This window comes from Aspergillus heteromorphus (assembly GCF_003184545.1).
Source record: "Aspergillus heteromorphus CBS 117.55 chromosome Unknown BO70scaffold_15, whole genome shotgun sequence".
In the NCBI taxonomy this organism is placed as follows: Eukaryota; Fungi; Ascomycota; class Eurotiomycetes; order Eurotiales; family Aspergillaceae; genus Aspergillus; species Aspergillus heteromorphus.
Window position 1 is genome coordinate 425,827 of NW_020290420.1, and position 18,493 is coordinate 444,319.

At 54.4% G+C, this 18,493-nt stretch overlaps 3 protein-coding genes across 3 annotated transcripts; all 3 read right to left on the reverse strand.

Moving 5' to 3' along the window:
* Positions 1 to 298: 298 nt before the first annotated feature.
* On the reverse strand, positions 299 to 3,399 carry BO70DRAFT_371736 (J domain-containing protein; the record flags this gene model as incomplete). The annotated part of the gene is made up of 6 exons (XM_025544815.1): positions 299 to 442; positions 523 to 1,845; positions 1,912 to 2,265; positions 2,389 to 2,490; positions 2,568 to 2,784; positions 3,344 to 3,399. 6 exons carry the CDS (start codon positions 3,397 to 3,399, stop codon positions 299 to 301), a joined length of 2,196 nt encoding a protein of 731 aa, XP_025398703.1.
* BO70DRAFT_380263 (uncharacterized protein) lies at positions 3,285 to 7,103 on the reverse strand. The gene is made up of 4 exons (XM_025545401.1): positions 6,477 to 7,103; positions 6,000 to 6,414; positions 4,866 to 5,898; positions 3,285 to 4,769 (listed from the first exon to the last, which is right to left on the reverse strand). Exons 1-4 carry the CDS (start codon positions 7,003 to 7,005, stop codon positions 3,645 to 3,647), a joined length of 3,102 nt encoding a protein of 1,033 aa, XP_025398704.1. The 5' UTR covers positions 7,006 to 7,103; the 3' UTR covers positions 3,285 to 3,644.
* Positions 7,104 to 16,176: 9,073 nt separating this feature from the next.
* Positions 16,177 to 17,718, reverse strand: BO70DRAFT_362843 (60S ribosomal protein uL4). The gene is made up of 4 exons (XM_025543416.1): positions 17,588 to 17,718; positions 17,389 to 17,483; positions 17,174 to 17,324; positions 16,177 to 17,101 (listed from the first exon to the last, which is right to left on the reverse strand). Exons 1-4 carry the CDS (start codon positions 17,695 to 17,697, stop codon positions 16,339 to 16,341), a joined length of 1,119 nt encoding a protein of 372 aa, XP_025398705.1. The 5' UTR covers positions 17,698 to 17,718; the 3' UTR covers positions 16,177 to 16,338.
* Between the last annotated feature and the right edge of the window lie 775 nt (positions 17,719 to 18,493).

Sequence of the window (18,493 nt, forward strand, 5' to 3'; positions counted from 1 at the left end):
TCCTACTACTACTACTATTCTATAGCTAAATAACAAAACAGAATACATCCAGTGATACTCCCCATACAGTATCTCAACAACAAAAAACCATACATCCAGTGATTACCCCCCTACAAAATCTATCATACATCATCAAACACATGCAACCGGCTATGCTCCCAATAATACAATACAAAATCGCACAACACGACACATGCCACAAGAAAGGAGATTAGAATACAAAATAAGTATACAGTATGCAGTATACAGTATACAGTATACAAAACACATCTACACAACGCAGCGCAGCGCAGACCATCTACACCAAATGCACCCTCATGGGACAAGCAACGCCCTCCCCGTCCTTCGCCTCCACGTAATGCTTCTTCCCCTGGTACAAGTACCAAACCTTGAGGATCTTATGCCTCAGCGGGGCGGGGTCATGGAAGCCCAGGATATGGGACTGGTTATTTGTTAGCTCGTTCGGGTCGAATTTACCACGCATATGAGGGAAAAAAGAAAGAAAGAAAGAAAGAAACCCACCTTGACGACCTCCTTCGCAACAACCAACTGCCCATGATCCACCAACGCCGCCACCGGAACCGTAACATCCGTAGTCTCGGCCTCCTTGCCCGCCTCAGCAGGATAATACCCATACTCGGCCTTGACAACGACCAGGCCATGCGAGACATGCTCCTTAGCCTGGCGTCTCTGGACCTGCTCGGTCATCAGCTCGATCGCCTGCCGGCTCTCGGCCCTCTTTCTCGGGAGGAGCTTTTTCAGCTGTTTCTGGCGACGGGCGAGGAGACGTCGTTGGTGTTTGCGTGCGCGGGGACGCAGGAACGCGAATTCGAGGGCGCAGTAGGCGAGCCAGGGGGTGATGACGGCGGCGAGGGCGACGTCCATGTCCGCGGCGTCGAAGGGACAGATCGTGATGGGGAAGCGGAGTTTCTGGCCCAGTCGACTCCAGGAGACGGTCATGATGAGGCCGTTGGCGCCCTGCAGGCCGACCCCCAAGCCCATCCGGGTGAATTCCCCGACTTGGCGCGTGGCTTCGACTTGCCAGCCGAGGGCGAGGGTGGGGTCGATGGTGGTTTCGATGCCGAGGCGGATGGACCGTGGGACGGAGTCGGCGGGACGCGGGGAGTGGCCTTCGGAGCTCCATTCGGCGCGGATGGGGTCGGTGACGGTGGAGCCGGAGAAGATGTTGCGCGAGTAGCCGAAGGCGAGGTTGGTGGTGAGGGGGTTGGCGATGGCGAGGAGCTTCCAGGCTTCGGCGGCGGAGGTCTGGTTGCGGCGTTTGGAGCGGAGGGTTTCGAAGTCCTCGTCCTCGTCCTCGTCCTCGTCCTCGTCCTCGTCGGCGTAGTCTTCGTCGTCGATGGCGGGGATGTGCTTCTGCTTGGACTGGGAGATGACCCCGACCTGGAGGTAGCTGTGGGTTTCGGGCTTGAAGAGGACGGAGTGCGGGTCGATGTGGAGGTCGACGAGCGGGGCGAAGAAGCGCTGCACGGCGCGCGGCCAGGGGATGGTGCCGCTGGACCAGTTGCACAGGAGGAATTTCGAGCCGCCGATGTGGCGGCTGAGCTGGACGTCGAGGGTGGGGGGCGTCTGGAGTGGGGATCGGTCGAAGCCAGCGCCCAGGGTGAGCTGGAAGGGGGTGGTGCCGGGGATGAGCACGACGGGCTTGGCCCAGCTGGTTTGGATGGACGGGAAGGGCAGCACGGAGGCGTTGACGGCCACGGCCGAGTATCGCAGGAGGGAGGCAGGGCCGGCGAGGATGCCTTGGCCGGAGAGGTCGCCGATTCTGCGCGTGAGGCCGACGCCGAGGGTGATTTTCTTGGAGCCGAGGAGATACGGCAGGGCGAGCTAACAAGGAGCCTGCTTAGCTTGCCTTCCAAAGTCAAAAGTCAACAATTAAGCGGAGAAACATACCTTCTGCTCCTCCTCTGTCCCATCCGGATATCTAAAGATCGCCTCCCGCGACAGATGGTTGATCTTGCCGACGATGCCCGCATCGATGAACATCTCCGTCTTATCCACATCCAGATCGACCTCCGCATCCTCGGGGGATTTCTCCCCCTCCTTCCCCTCATCATCATCATCCTCCTCCTCCTTCTCATCCTCATGGGCATACCCCATTATATTCCCCACCGTCGGCACGGGCACATTGAACTGCACGCCGACAGCAAACCTGGAGGGTTTTGGATTCGGCACCATCAGATGCAAAACCTCATCCTGATCGAGATGCAACATATTCGAGGCATCAATACCGAAAGTGACGGAAGTCTGCGCGAACCATTAGCATCTCATCTCATCTCAACTCACTCGACCTTCCTCTAAAACCGCCTCCCCCAATAAAAAACCACCCACAAAAAGAAAGAAAGAAAGAAAGACGAGAAAAGAGCATACCTTCTCGCCCACCAACTCCTCCAAAGCCTTCCTCTCCCTCCTCTTCATCCTCCGCAAGAACCACCTGCGAAACTCCTGCCCGGACATAGCCTTCACGCCGACCTCCCTCCCGCCATCGCCATGCGCACCCGCGCCCGCGCCCGCGCCAAACAAGCCCCCGCCCGGGCCTCCTCCCGCACCCCCTCCTCCCCCAGCAGATCATACACGACGCGCTTCTTGTCATCGATCAGGGTCTCGTAGGCCTCCTGGATGCGGGCGAAGTGGTGGCGCGCGGCGTCGGAGAGATGCGCGGGCTGTTTGTCCGGGTGGAAGCTGAGGGAGAGGGTGCGGTAGGCGGAGCGGATCCGGGGGGGGTGGGCGGGGGGTGGCGGGGAAGGTTGAGGAGGGTGTAGAAGTCTGGTGAGGAGGAGGAGGAGGAAGAGTCCGAGTAGGCGTAGGGAGGGGGAGGGTCGGAGGTGGGTGGCATGGTGGCGGTTACGGGTTGGTCGCGCGGGTGGATTGTTGGGTGGATGGTGGCTAGTTGGGCGGTGTCATTTCGGGTGGTATATATATGCGTGGATGTGTATGTGTAAGGTATGTATAGGCGTATGCGATGCGCGGTGGTGGTGGTGGTGGTGAGAATGGGTGGATGCGATCGGAGAATGACGTCGGAAAAATCCTGGCGGGTGGAATTTCCGTGGCTCTCCGCTGATGCCTGGATGCCTTGGTGCCTGGGCCTCCGCTCCGCGTCCTTTTCCTTCTGCTCTTCCTCCTCCTCCTACCTCTTATCCTCTTCTTGAGTAGCAGACACGGGTCAGCGAGATAACCGGGGTATCTCTTGTTTAGACCCCCTCGTCACTGCCAGATATCCCGAACTGAGAAGCTGATTGTGGCTCTATGCTAGTTACGCTTATGCTACTGACAGCTCGGCGGAGGACGGCTTATAGGGAAGGGACAATAGACAATGCAGGTTTACTGCCTCCTCAGAATGGCAGGTCGAACCAATCTCCCTTGGGAACTGCTGTCTACCATGATGTATACCGAGAAACCTATCCACTGTCCATACCACAGATAAAAACAGATCCAGACACAGCATAAACCGCAATAACATCCAGATACGCGATGCCATTTCTTCAAAAACAATCCTCCGGGTATATACAGCCAAAGCACCCCCAACAGCTTTTATACACACACACACAGAGAGAGAGAGAGAGAGAGAGAGAGGGAGAGAGAGATAATCCAATCCAATGCAATCCATGCAAACATCCCACTCACATCTACCCAACAACCCAAAGCACCTTCTCGCCCGAAAAGACGCCCTCTGCGCCCAGCGCGCCAAACAACCCGTCGCACCCCAACGCGCCATACAACAAATCCTCACCGGCTCCCACGCCGGCATCCTGATTCTGAATCTGACTCACACCGAGCAGTCCAGCCCTAACAACACCATCCAACGAGCCCCCTTTCACCAAAAACACCTCCCTCCCATCCACGCCCGCACCCACACCCCTCACGGCATCCACCATGCCCTCCAGCCTCCTCTCCACCAACGCCTTCAGGGGCAAACAGCCACCCCAAAACCTGGTCAACTCCCCGAGCACCTCCCACCCGGCACGGACCAAATTCACACACTCGGGCAGATCCACCATCAACCCCGCGGCACTCAACACATCCACCGCCGACAGGACCACGTAGCCCAGGAACGGATTCAAGACCGTCGCCCTCGCGGCCGCCGGATCCATAACCACGCGCGCGGGCTCGTACTCAGCCGCATATCTCACCAGCGCCCCGGCGATCCTCAGGATCTCGACCGCGTGGGTGCGGGTCGCGCGCACCATCCGCCTGATGACAGTCTCGTTCAGCACGGAGACGCGCGCGTGACGATGCAGCTTCATCAGGGTGGCGTGGTACATCAGGTGGATGGACAGGAAGGCATCGGCCTTTTTGGTCCGGATGCTGCGCTCCATGTTCACCGCGGAGAAGGATAGGTGGTCGGGGAGTCGCGAGAGCCAGTCGGCGGTGCGGTGGGCGACGGTGGCGTGGAATTCGTCGAAGAGGGCCGGGTAGGTTTCCGGGGGGGTGAGGGAGAGGCGGAAGACGTGTTCGGAGACGTCGCCCCATAAGGAAGTGATTTCGATGAGGAGCGCCATGGCGCTGAGGTTTGTGGAGGGAGAGGTGGGGGTTTCGTGAGCTGTTGTTGTTGCTGTTGTTGCTGTTGCTGTTGTTGTTGTTGAGGAGGAGGAGGAGGAGGAGGAAGAAGAGGGCTGGTTGAGGAAGGATTGGAAGTAGGGCACGGTGGTGTATTCCTGGGCTTCGTAGACTTCCTCGCGACAGGGCAGACGGAGGTAGGCGGTTTGCGAGGAGATGAAGGTCGAGGCGGGGTTGTAGAAGCAGCACATTCGCTATCAGACACACACAAGATCATCATCAGCATAGCTCCCTCCCCATGTTTCACACGAAACACGAAACCAGGAAATCAGGAGAGGGGAGAAACTCACATCCATCAAAAACGCCACCCAAAACGTCCTCCTCCGACACTCAATCAACGCCTGGGGATGCAAACCAAACTCACACCCGTCCCTATCCCTAACCCTATCCCCCTCCCCTCCCTCCCCATTTCCACTCCCACCACCACCACCACCCCCCCCTTCAACATTAAACCGAAGCCCACAAACCGTCCTCACCGCAGCCCCCACCGCGTCCCAGGCCTCCATCAACGCACCCACGGCATAATACCACACGCCGAGAATGATCCTACTCTGGGCCAGCTGCAACGAAAACTTGCCGGGATGCCTGCCATGCTCGACGGCGTAGCGGGCGATACGGGAATAGCGCTTCAGGGCGGCGGCGCGGTCGGGGCGGTCGGAGAAGATGCAGCCCAGGGTCATCATGGCGTAGAGGAGCATGTTGTCGTCGGGGGATTTGGAGCGGCAGGAGCGCAGCCAGAGGAGGAAGCGCTTGCGTGGGAACATGTAGTACAGGCGGTCGTTGATGTAGGTGAAGTAGGTTTCGATGTAGTGGGTTGTGAGGTCGGGGTCGGTGGTGAAGGGGTCGGTTGTCCAGGTGGGGAGGGGGAGGGAGGAGGTTGGAGAGGGAGTGAGGGAGGGGGAGGTGAGGAGGGAGAGGGAGGTGCGTCGGGTGGTGCTTGTGGTGTTGAAGGTGGTGTGAGGATCTTCCGTGTGGGTGTGGGTGTGGGTGTGGTGAGTGGTGTAGGTTCCGCTGGAGTGGGCTCGGACGCGATATTGTTGGTCGTGTTCGGCCATCGTGGTGGCTGTGGTCGAGGAGATGTCTTGGGTGTTGCTGTTGCTGTTGTTGTTGCTGTTGTCCAAGCCAGAAGGCATGATCATCGAGACCTCCGAGATGGGAGACTGCGAGTTCGTGCCAGGCAGGGAAGTCGAGCTCTCGGAGGCGCGAACAGTCGAGTACATCGAGCCCCCATAGGTGTAATTGCCCAAGGGGAAGCTATCTCGGGGGTCATATCTGCTGACCAGCTGGGAGGAGGATTTCAAAGCCGCGCGGTGGCCACGAGGACTATTCATTCACCAACACACCCACACGCATCCGTTAGCCGTTTTCATTCATTCATTCATTCACAGGGAAGGGCTTGAATTGGACGTGATCAGACGACTTACGCGCTCTCAAACCGACACTCTCTCCCCGACTTCTGGCACTGATCACACTTGGGCAGATTCGGCTGACACTTGATCTTCTTCTCGCGACAGGTCAGACACGCCTGGGCGAGGCGTTTCCTCGGCTTGCCCGCCTTGGTGATGCCCCAGTTTGCGTTGACGGCGACGCCGTCGATGATCTTGGGACAGTGCGAGCCGTCGGCGTAGATGTAACAGAGGCCCTCGCCGTCGACGTACCGCTCGTCGACGACGTGGGGACGCACGTTCTTGGTCTTGGAGGAGGAGGAGGAGGAGTTGTTGTTCCCGGGGGGGTGGCCGAGTCGGTGGTCGTTTCGGAGGGGGAGAAGTCGCGCGCGTATTCCTTGTCGGGGGAGAAGCTGTGGTAGGGGGAGTAGGAGGGCGGCGGCGCGGGGTGGGTCTGGATGGGTGATCCGCCGTGTAGGGGATGTTGCAGCGGGGGGTCTCGTGGTAGACCTGCACCTGGACCTGGGGTGGAAAGGTGGGCAAGTGGAGGGAGGCTACGCGAGTGAGGAGGAGGAGGATGAGGAGGATGAGGTAGGGCTTCTGCGGTGTATGCTCGCGGGCTGTCGTGGCGGGCAGGGCGCGGGAGAGAGTGAGAGTCCCCCCCGGTCCGGAAGGGGGTGGGGGAGCCCGTGGGTCCGTTTGGGGGGGTATATATGCCGAATCGCGGCGGGTGGTAGGGGGATGAGGGCCGGCTGGCATGGGCTGTGGGCGTTAACAGCTGGCTGACAGATGGCAACTGTTGCTGTTGCTGCTGTTGCTGCTGCTGCTGCTGCTCGCTGGATACACTGCCACGTCCCATGGCCGTCGTCTCTCCAGCATCCCGAGTCTCTGGGGCTCGAAAGGGAGCGGCGCCAAACGACAGCGGCATGGAGGCTCGCGGTGGCGGCAGCTGGAAGGGATGCGAGGCGGACACTGGCCGGCCTGCTGGATGGCCCTCGAGGGCTGGGGACATCTGCCCGAACGAGCCCGCGGGGAAGGCCGACATGGTGGCGATGGCGAGACTCGATTCTCTCGATTCTCCGGATTCTCCGGATTCTCCTCCAAGCGGAGTCTTCGAAGCCGGGTCTCGGGACGGATTCTGCGGCCGGGGAATGGATTCCTGTCCACGAGATGAGGGCAGAGAGGAGCTGGGAGAGAGAGAGAGAGAGGGTTCATCGATTAGCGACGGCCATTCGGGCTGGGCTGGATTGGGGCGAAGACGCCACCCACCTGCTTTCTCTCCTTCTCTCAGCTATTTGCTGTTTGCTGGTCTGACTGTCTGGCTCTCTGGCTTCAGACAACCACAGGCGAAAGAAATAAACGGGCTGCTTGGTTGATTGATTGATTGATCAAAGTCGGATGTCACGGTCAGTCGATCGCGGTGCGATGAGGGGCGACGACAGCACGTTTACAGTCCGAACAGACGATAACGACAGACGTCTTGCGACAGGCGTAGCGAATCCGCGCACGCGGGCTCAGGGATGCTCCCATATACTTAACTCAGGCAGGGGCGATGAAAGGCACAGGCACGGGGGGTTGTCTAGCAGAGGACAAGCATGGGCATGGCGCAACGACCGTGGTGGGATACACAAATGTCGACACCGGCTCGCCATTCCAGGGTTGCTGCAGGATCGGAGGGGATCGTCGCAGGACGCATCGAACAATGCGTGGCTAGTCCGCGACAGTCGAGTTCCCTGCAGGCTACGCTCGTTGGACCGTGTCTCGGACCACAGGCCGAAACGAAGAGCAGACAGGCTCCGTGCAGACCGTTACAGGGTAGGGTGATGAGGACCGAGGGAAGATGGGGGCGGGAGGGAGAGATGAGATGCCCCAGTGCAGACTGCAGTCAGTGCCCAGTGTCAACGGTCAACGGTCAACGGTCAACGGTCGAAGAACAGGTGGTCTCTGGTCTCCGTTCTCCGTTCTCCGTGGCTCGGCGGAATTAATGGGAGGCAGGTCAATTTGATTATTGCATGTCCCCTCGACGGGCGATATTAATCCAGCTGGAAGAGCCGCCGCAAGGCCGACTGTCAGTGGTCAAGCTGGCCTGATATTGGCCGCCGGCTACTGCCACTAACGAATAAAAATGGGCCCTGGCCAGGTAGCCTGTTTGCGCCAAAACTTGATCGCGCGGGGCACCGAGGTTGGGATATTGATTCGGTGCGATGTCGCGCAAACCCCTGTCGGTGGGATGTGGGAGTAAACGGAGGGGAGAGGGGAGATGGAGATGGTCCGGGAATTTCTGAAACAAGGAGACGGGGGGATACTCGATCCCGAGGAAAAGACGGGAGGAAAGGAGCTGTCGAAACTAAAAGAGAAGGAGGAGGTGGAGGAGGAGGTGAAGTGGGAGGGTTTGTGGAGAGGAGAGGAGAGGAGAGGAGAGGAGGGCTGTGGCGGCGGCGGCGGCGTCACTGGGGATCGTTCTCCACGGAAAGTGTCTTCTTTTTATTCTGGGTATGCTTGCGGTGTAGACTGTAGACTATATTCTGGAAGGGAGCACCTTATGACGGATCCAGGATGATCAATTGAGGGTTGTTTCTGGGTCAGGCCCGTCTAGCTCAGCGCGTCAATCCACTTTCGCGGCCGTAACGGTTCTCCAAGCCCTCAGACCCAAAGTATCATTCATCACCTGCTTGCTCCCTGCTCAGTTAGCAGCCGACGATCTGGACGAGTAGCTGTTCCTGCTGCTGCTGCTTCTTCTTCGGCAGTCATTCCTGCTCCGTCCTCGGTTCATCTGCTACAGCTCCACCCGGGCCACACTTCCTCATGCTTATGCTCATCGGTCATCTGCACCCGCCGTGATATCAAGCCAGGCTTCTACGTATCCGTAAAAGTTCAAAGGATAAACATCGGAGCACGATGGGCCTAGCCGCAGGCTAGCATCGCCGTGGTCCCGGATAGGCGATCGTCTCGATCAAGAATCAGGCCATGGAGATTATAGTTCTCTTTTTTTTTTTTTTTTTTTTGTTACTTGAAGGCAGACAGACAGGCAGGCAGCGCGTACCGAGCAGGCCGGGTCGGCATCCATCAGATATCGCTCACGGTGGCCTCTCAGTGACCGGCTCTCTCTCCCTCTCTCCTTTTGACTTTTAGCCGGGTCGGCTTTGTTTAAATTTAATATGATTAGGTTTCAAACCGACGCCCCGCAGGGGGATCCTCGTTGGGTGTTCGGAACGATCCATTGCCTGCTCCAGCCCGTTAGTCATGGTTGCGCAGAGGCGAGCTCATGCGACCATCGACCACGGGACAGCTTCAATCTGTTCGGGACGGCAGTTGCAATTAACCTTGTTTTGGCTGGTCGGGACAATGCGTCTGTCCAGGTCCTTTCATTTCCTGCGTGGTCAGTGTGTCTGCCTCCCCTTCAACGGTCGACATGGGGGGGAGGAAGAGGGAGGATTACTCCTACATACTATGTACTACTGAGGTACGGAGCACTATGCTATACATCTGCTATGTGTCCACAGTCCTATGCTTTTCCCCCCAGCATCCAGTAACCGCGTTGGATCGCGGTTAATCAAGGGCCAATTTACCAATTTATTTCCCAATTTCCATCCTCTCCCCCCCCCCCCAAAAGGCGCAGACGCAACAGGGACGGGGCCCAGTCCAGTCCCGTCCGTCTGAGGACCACCCATATGCCGACGACCAGTTTCGGCCGGACTGCCCAAACTCGGACAAATCTAGGTATCCTCAGAGGGCAGAGGCTCCAGGCGCCGGACGGGGGGACCCAGCCAGCTTATCGTCGCCGGGCGACTAGTGGCCAGTACGGAAACCTCCGTAGCCCAGGTGGAGCCCGACTCCAAGCCGGGAAAGAGATGAGAAATGGAATGCAAACAGCCTTTGCAAGTTCGTCGATGGGCTGAGGATCGTTGGCCGGTCATTCGCGGGGGCTGGCGGCCAAGTGGGCTGGGGGGCAGCCGGAAAACGGACAGGATGAGGGTCTCGCAGCCGGAGCAGGTTTCTTTTTGACTGGTCGCCGGAGCGGCTAGGGTAGGTGCGTTTAGCTTGGGGGTTTTGAGTTTTGGGGGGGTGTACTACTTACTCACTAACGGGTTGTGTTGTATGCAGTGATGGTTGTTGCTGGTGGTTGGTTGGTTGGATGTATCTACTGTCTACTCTTCTCACCGGGGAATCGGATCGACTGGATGGGTTGAGGGTTGAGGGTTGAGGGTTGAGGGCTGGGTTTGCCCTGAAGATGGAGTCATCCATCCCCCCAATTTCAACTCAACAGACCAGACCATAAGGGAACACATCCAAAAATAAATACTAGTAATAACAGTCCAAGTCCAACAACTCCAAAATCGAAACCCCCCTCAAGTGGATCGCTCCCCTACCGAGCTAAGCAGAGTCTAAAGTACTATCATACGATCTCATCCACCGATCCCACCCTGGCATTCCATTCACTGGCACAGGGGAAAAGAAAATTGCGGCCCCAATCTAATTCGCGTTGCTGCTGCTGCTGCTGCTGCTGCTGATGCCGATGGCCCTGGGATTGTCTCTCGTCCCAATCATGACCATCCGATGCCAATCCCATTCTTTCATATGCCGAGAGCCAGAAAACCCCGTTGCGGCGCTAATTGGTGCGATGGGAATCAGATCGCAAGTTTTCCCGAACAAATACCGAGATTGTCGGGCCGGCCGGACGTTCCAGCGGTCCGATGCTACTTACTTTTTTTTTCACTTCAGGAGCAATATAAATTATAAAACTAGGTATTTAGTAACTTTACTGCAGGCATGCCACTGACCGGGCTTGCCATCCTCCGTCTCTTGTTCTTGTTGTTGTTGTTGTTGTTGTTGTTTGCTAAATATTAACATCCGAGGCACACAGCACAGGGCTGTGCGGAGTCGGATGGATCAATCAAATGCCCCTCCCCTCTCCGTCGGGGCCACTTTCAGCGGGATAAGAGACGGAGATATAGCCATAAGGCAGATGCTCCGGACGCGTTGGAGATGGGTACCGTCGGGAGCCCACGATGGAGTCGATGGACTGTGTACAAACTACAAAGTGCTACTAAGGCCTGGCTAAACCCCAACGCCCTGCACTAGAACCCCCCCCGGCACGTCCGGCACGAATCCACTACGGTCTGTTTTTTTGGTGGTGTCGCCCAGTCGCTTTGCCACTCCGGATACTTTCAAGGCCGGAGGACGGTCTGCCTTCAGTAAGATCAGACGAGGGTCGAGGCCGGAGGCCATATCCGGACGCTTGGGACCGCGAGGTTGGGTTTAGCGCCGGAGGGGTGAGACGAGTGATCCTATCCTAGATATTCCTCGGCCTGGGACCGGGCGATCGAATAGATAAATATCGCCGCATTACTACTTCCAGAGTAAGTACTACAGCAGAGGGAGAGGAAGGATCCTGGATGCTATGGTTACATCGAATTCATATTCCGGCGGAAGGCCTTCACGGGTCCGGATTCCGAGGCTATACTCTATACTCTATACTCTACTTAGTATTAGTACTGGACCATGTCTGTAAGTAGGTATCTAAGTAGTAGTCTGTACACACTTCTGCATACAGTAGTGTCCTCCGCCGTACACCCTGTTCTCTTACTCTGTCCAGCCACATCACGATCATCACAGGCCAAACCTCCAGCTAGTCCAAAGCTTGTTGTAGCCGCCGCAACCAAGTGGGATGAGGTGGGGAGGGAGGGCCAGCCCTCTACCGCAAATATCTATCTAGTCGACGATAGATAGTGCGACTGGCAACCTGAATCATGAGCCAGCGCTTTCCTCGGAAGTTAACCCTGATCGGTCGATAAGGTGCGATGCTGACCGTCTCATCTGGGTGTCGGGTCAGGTACCTTGCCAATAATAAGAAGCCCTGGGGGGTCAGCACGACGAACTACGGGCCTGTGTAGGGGGGGGGAAGGTAAAGAAGGGTCATCTCGGTTATCAGCGCATGGACCGATTGGTATATGCTCTGTACAGTGTACCAGGGATGTGTACAACTAGTTACACTATGGATAGGTAGATAGGTAGATAGATACAGAGGATTTCTATTCTCCGACCGTCAAACACTATTTATTCTATTTATTGCTCGTAGTAGTAATGGAGGGGCAGTGGATGAACCGAGGAAAGCGTTTCCCCTTAGGTAAGGCCGGATTATATTCTTACCCGGACGGACACTCTGCACCTCTCAGATTGAGTGCCGTAACTATTCCTCTGGGTTAGTTATGATCTGGCTAACAGGAACACACGACTTGTAGCGTTACGGATGCAGTGTTCCTGTCATATAGGAACAGAACCGTCTTCACTACTGCTTCAAATAACACTGTTCGATATACATACATACATACACTCCATACACTCATCTCCGTCTGAATCCTACTCCGTATACTCCGTCGACTGTGGACAGGCCACGTTCGCATTGCGCAGTGCTGATCTCATCCTACGTAACAGGGCTTGGCGCGGCCCCCCCCAACACGGAATATCCGACCGACACTGGGAAGTCCAGAAGTCCACACAGTTCCACACTGGATATCTACCTAGCTTAGGCGATAGTCTCGTTCCATTGCCGCCGTTCAAATGCCGACGATACATGTATCAGGATTGTACATACTACATAGATAGATGTAGGTGGATGGGATATTCCATTGATCTGTGACTTCTTTTTTTTTTTTTTTGCTGACTATTGATACTATACTAGACTATGTGTCTAACTTGCTATGCAATTCTAATATGGAGTACCTACCTTGATACCCACGACAGAATTCTACCATCATCAAGAACGGTATTCTGTATGTATGTACCGTAGGTATGTATGGCCCAAAACCACCAATTACCGCATCCAGAAGCCAGATTGCCGCCAAGACATGGAATCAATTCCGCTGGGCAGTATTTAATCCCCTATCCCGTACGACTTTTTACCAGCTTCCACTACTACTTACCACCCACTCAACAGACCCCCATATTACCTGTCTAGTAGAGTATTCTATCAACTCGATTAAATACCCATATAGAGAAAGGTCTCATCCTTCCATCCTTCCTACTCACTCTTACATCATATCTAACAAAGACCCCCCCCCCCCCCCAAACCCCAAAAAGCAGAACGCAACCCAACATAAAGTAAGCCCCTCCCTCGTCTCGGACAAGAGCGGAGGAACACCGATTTCAGAAGGAGGTTGGCACCAAGAATACGGAGTAGATGCTGAAGAAACAAAAATAAAAAGATAAAATAAACAGATTCAAATCCCGCACCTTGTAGATACTGTATGTAACCCAAACACACAAAAAGAAACCTCTCCCAACCTAAATATGTAAAAAAAAAAAAAAAACCGGCATAACCCGCACTCGGCCGACCGGCCCGGTGGGATATTTGCGATGACTAAGATAATTCTAGCATAAACGGTTGGTCCGACCGGTTCGCCTATAAAGTAGCTAAGTAGGTAGCTAAGTAGGTAGGTAAGCTACTGTAGCTGCCAAATGGGAAAGGGGGGGGGGGGGAACAAAAGCACGAGACTAACCTGTCTGCGCAAATGCAGGGGGGGGATTTGATTTGCTGGGGAGGGGATGCCTACTCCTATACTACCACTGCTACTATTACTACGGAGCACTGCTACTACTTAGTGTACTTACATAGTAGGTAGCTTTGCATAGTTAACTAGTTAGGCAGGCATGCTTATCTAATGGCATGGAGCACTGTAGGCAGGGAAATTGCTGTACACAATATCTAGAGTCGAGAAATCCAAGTGTGGAAGGATAAATGAAATGAGAAATGAGGATCCAAAATGTGTAGATCTGGTTGGACGATCGTTCTTTGGAGCGGACATTGCCATCTCATCTTGCATCTGGATTCCGGACAGCATGTATGTCTACTGGCGGACTAGCTGGCGGACTAGCTGGCTATGGGGAAGGAAGATATTATGTGGAGATTGGATCGTGGATGGACACTACTGTTAATAATGAGTTGATGGTATTGATACGATTCAGGCTTGGGTCTAGAAGGGAGGTGGTGTGGTGTGATGTTTGTTGTATTGTCTGGCTACTGCCTCGGGATTAGGTATCTACTTACTATCCGTACAAATGGGATGTTATATATTGGATGATATGATTATGAGACATTAATTATAGAAAATAGCCAGAATCTTTATGTATTCCACTACAATTTTACTCCGTAAATGTATATTTTCATCAGCTAGATGGACTTGAGAGTCAAGGGCAGAGATAGTAGTGAATACTATACGGAGTATCTCGTGCGGATATTCCCCAGTAACCCCCCCCAAATATATAAAGCAAACACACCCAGACCCTTGTCTATCACAAACATCCCCCCACCACCACGTTCCAACAGCCTCGGCACATTAGATAATATGTGTGAGAGGCTTAACTAAGAAGATTCCTGCATAGATAACTAACTAGTTAACTAAAGTACTCCGTACTCCTGAGTCATTCCTGAAAATTGCCAGTCGATGCCTTACTCATTCGCCACCCCTCCATATCCTATCCTATCCTATCCTATCCAAGCAATAATACATAAAGTAAAACTTCAATTCCTATTTCGGCACTCTATCCCAACACCTTCTTTCTTACTATCTATCTCCCACAACCATAATAATCTCATCCTACTACTTATTCTCCATTCAAACAACATATTCTATTCCTTCCATTCACCACCACCTATCTGTGCTATATTGTATTTCCTAGTTAAATTAGTACTTAGACCCCCTAGACAGCTAAGGTATCTACTCCGTCCGGAGTACTCCGTACCTATCCCCAATCCATCCATCCATCCATCCATCCATCCAGCCAGCCAGCTAGGCACCACCTTCCCTCCCAACCAGCTAAAACATCTTATTTCCCTACTTACCTACCTACCTACCTACCTACCTACCCACCTCCCCTAGGCGGGGCACTATCCAGAGAGATAGCAGCTACCTAATCCCCGAACGAATCCTACCAAGTAGATAGCCACACTAGATACTCCGTACCTAAGTCCTAAATACTATACTTACTTAGCTAGCTAGATATCTACTAGTTAGCTATTCAGACCCTGTCTGTCACCTGCCACTCCCAGCCCACCTGTCTGTCCATTCAATCCACCCCAATCCAAGAATTAGGCAACCAACCCTGACCGACTACATCCCCTCGGATGAGTTCGGCGCTCACCCAACCTAACCACCAACCTAACCCAACCCAGCCCAGCCTACCGAGACACCTAACTAACTAACTAACTAACAAGCAAACAAACAAACAAACATACAAGCAAGCAAGCAAAAAAAAAAGAAAAAGAAAAAGTCTTAATCTATCGATCTATCCACGGGGTAAGATAGGTAGTTATGCACAAATATTGTACAAATCGGGAGTCGGGATTCCGGATTCAGGATGGATGGATCTACTAACTAGTCGCCGTTCGGGTCGGTTGGGGATGATCCCGGTTGTATATTGGGGGTGATATAGGGGTAGGGGTAGGGGTAGGGGTTTGGGTAGGGGTTTGGGGAGGGGATTGGGATTGGATTGGATTGGATTGGATTGGATTGGACTGGGTTATTGACCAGATACGGATACAGATATGGAAAAGAGACTTTTGTTTCGTGCTTATCAGTAGAACGTGGAAAACGATGCCGATATTTTTTTTTTCTTTTCTTTTTGGTTGGGGGTGTAGGTAAGGACTAGGTAGGTACTAACTAGGTGGGTAGGTAGGTAGGTAGGTAGGTAAGTAGGTATGTTTTGTGGTATGGGTTAAGGGGGGGTAGGTTGCCTGTGATTGATGTGGGGTGGTGATATACTACTTAGGTTGGGGCGGGGTTGGTTGGGATTATCATTCTCTGTCTTGTCATGTTTAGATGCTTGCTATCGGGTGGGGGTTTGTTTGTTCGTGAGGGGTTGGTGCTTGGTGGCTCTGTAGGGAGTATGTGTATAGATGCTGACTTGATTGATATATTTAAGATGAAAGGTTTGAGGGAAGGGAGGTGGAGTTTTGCTCATGGAGTGGCAGTGGCTGACTGACCGTTGAGGATGCCTATGGCCTACTATCTACTTGGTACTACTTACCGACTTATCTACAATGGTCGGTGCGTTGGGTTGATAGTTATGTTAGTTGTTACTGCTGCTGCTGCTGGCATTCAGGACGCCAAGGAATGAAAATTTCGACAAATATGGGGTAATGTCAACCGGGGCTGGACAACTTAAGTTGCTGGAACAGGCAATGGATATATGATAAGAGTTTGTATTCCATACAGTAGCCAGCTGTAGATGGTAAAAAATTGGCAGACACACAACTATTTACCGACTACAGAGAGAGAGAGAAGACAAATTTTGGATGAACCTCATTGGCTACTTTTAAACCGAATTAAACAAACTCATATCATACCCGTTGACCCAAGTCCAAGCCCAAGCCCAACATCTAGTCCTCACGGAGGGTGTTGAGGAACTCCTTGCAAGCGCGGACAGGCTTCTCAGCCTCAACGGTCTTCTGGCCGAGCTTCTCCTTGGAGAAAGCAGCAGCGTAGGGGTTGAGACGGAGCATGACCTGCTTGTTGCGGAGAGGGTTCTTCTTCTGGACGTTGACGCGCTTGGTGCGGGCCTCGCCCTTGGGGGCGCGGAGCACGGACTGGATCTCAGAGGAGTTGATGAGACGGGCCAGGTCGGCGTTGGCGACGACGTTGGAGGGGAGGAGGAAGTCCTTCTTGAGGGCGGCGGGGGAGGTGGTGGTGCCGTAGACCTGGTCGAGGGCCTGGAAGGCGGAGGAGGTCCAGACGATGAAGCGACCGAGGTGGCCACCGGGGGCGAGCTGGAGGAGGTTGAGGGAGAAGACGGGGGAGGTCTCAACACCGGGGATGTTGCGGAAGGCACGGACGAGCTCCTTGCCGTCGACCTCGGGGTTGTACACAACCAGGGGTCCGCGGCGCTGGCGGAAACGACGGTTCCTCAGCTTACCCTTACCGGCGCGCATCTTCTTGGACTTCTGGACCTTGACGAGGTCGGAGCCGGCACCGACGGCCTGGAGGAGGGCGACGGCGGCCTTGGTCTTGGTGAGAGCGGCGTTCTCGAAGGTCTTGGAGTCAACGACCAGGGGGACCTCGGGGACGTTGGCGACGCGGTGACCGCGGGCGAACAGGAGGGCGGGGACGGAGGAGGCAGCGAGGGCAGAGGCGGTAGCGAAACGTCTGTTTGTATCGATTCATTAGAATGTCTGTTCCCTTGACATCCAGTGGGTGGGGAAAAATAGATTATCTCACCTCTGGCCAACGTTGACCTTCTGGTGCCACTTGCGCCAGACCTTGGTAGGAGCGAACATACGACCGGAACGGCACTGGTTACCGAAAGCAGCCTGACCAGCACGGTGAGTACCACCACCGGAGACACGGGGGATACGAGCGACAGCGCGACCTATATTCCATCAAATCAATTGGTGTTTTTTTTTTCGCCTCAGATTTCCAGATCCTCAACATACCGGTACCCCAGGACTCAGCGGAGGTCTGTTCACCAGCCTTCTCGCTCACAGCGTAGGGCTGTCTCTTGTTCTTGGCCATACCGGTGTGCACCTGCCTGTTTCAAGCCGTCAGCCTCTCCTGGTCCTGCAACTGCAAATTCTGCGATGCCCATCCATCATCCATCCATCCCCTTCCATTCTGCAACCGGGTCGAACGTACTGGACAACATCAAGACGGATGGGCGAGGCGAAAACAGCCGGCAGGGGGTAGGTAGCCCCCGTGGGCTTGCCATCAGCGCCGGCGATGGTGACGGTAGGACGAGACGCCATTTTTGTCGATTAGGGTGGTCGATGTCGTCGTTCGAGGTTGAAGATCGAGCATCTCAAGATGAGCGCAAATTTTCGCTTGGTCGGTTCGCCCGTCGTGGGTGCGGCTAAGCCCTAGCCCTGCTTCCTGTTTGGGGGCGTTGATTTCTGCCTGAGGTGGGCGCCCGCGGGATGAATGCTGCCTGAGCGGTGTATGTATTCTGCCTGAGGCGGTGTACTCCCTGCCTAAGAAGTTCAGCCTAAGGAAGAAACTCTTTCTGCCTTGCCGCCCTGCCTGGCTATTCGTCTTTGTCTGTCGGTCGCAACTCTCTGTTCCATGAAACATCAACCATCTCAAGAAGAAATCGGATCAACCCATGGCAAGACACTCCATTTCCCGCCATCCCATAACCTTGCGGCGGAAACATCTTTATTCTCTCTTTTTGATAACTTAATAAAGACTAATCAACCGCCACCTCCCTTGACTCTATCTTCCATGCCCCGTGCTCCAGAGCAGCGTCTAAGTGGCTGTCGGCGCCGACATTCGCGCCGACATTCGCGCCTACATTCATACGTACATTAATACAAACATTCATACATACATTCATTCATACATTCTATGTGGCGCCCACAGAATCAAACATGCCTCCCACCCCCCCTGCTCTCCAGAATCTAAAACAATACCCTACTCTACTCTACCCTATCCTACTCTACCCTACACATGGATAACTATTCACCCACACCCAAGCTGATTCAAATAAAGAAAAAAAACAAGATGAAAAAAGAATCATTGTTCATATAACCCATGCAATCTATTTCG

What these genes read in the sequence shown, in the direction of transcription:
- BO70DRAFT_362843 (XM_025543416.1), bottom strand. Translation starts at nt 17,697, where the DNA reads ATGGCGTCTCGTCCTACCGTCACCATCGCCGGCGCTGATGGCAAGCCC. An exon ending in ATCCGTCTTGATGTTGTCCA is followed by an intron (nt 17,484 to 17,587) that starts GTACGTTCGACC and finishes GGCTTGAAACAG; the next exon opens with GCAGGTGCACACCGGTATGG. An exon ending in CGCTGAGTCCTGGGGTACCG is followed by an intron (nt 17,325 to 17,388) that starts GTATGTTGAGGA and finishes GATGGAATATAG; the next exon opens with GTCGCGCTGTCGCTCGTATC.
- BO70DRAFT_380263 (XM_025545401.1), bottom strand. Translation starts at nt 7,005, where the DNA reads ATGTCGGCCTTCCCCGCGGGCTCGTTCGGGCAGATGTCCCCAGCCCTC. An exon ending in CCTTTCCACCCCAGGTCCAG is followed by an intron (nt 6,415 to 6,476) that starts GTGCAGGTCTAC and finishes TCACCCATCCAG; the next exon opens with ACCCACCCCGCGCCGCCGCC. An exon ending in GGGTGGCGTTTTTGATGGAT is followed by an intron (nt 4,770 to 4,865) that starts GTGAGTTTCTCC and finishes TGTGTCTGATAG; the next exon opens with CGAATGTGCTGCTTCTACAA.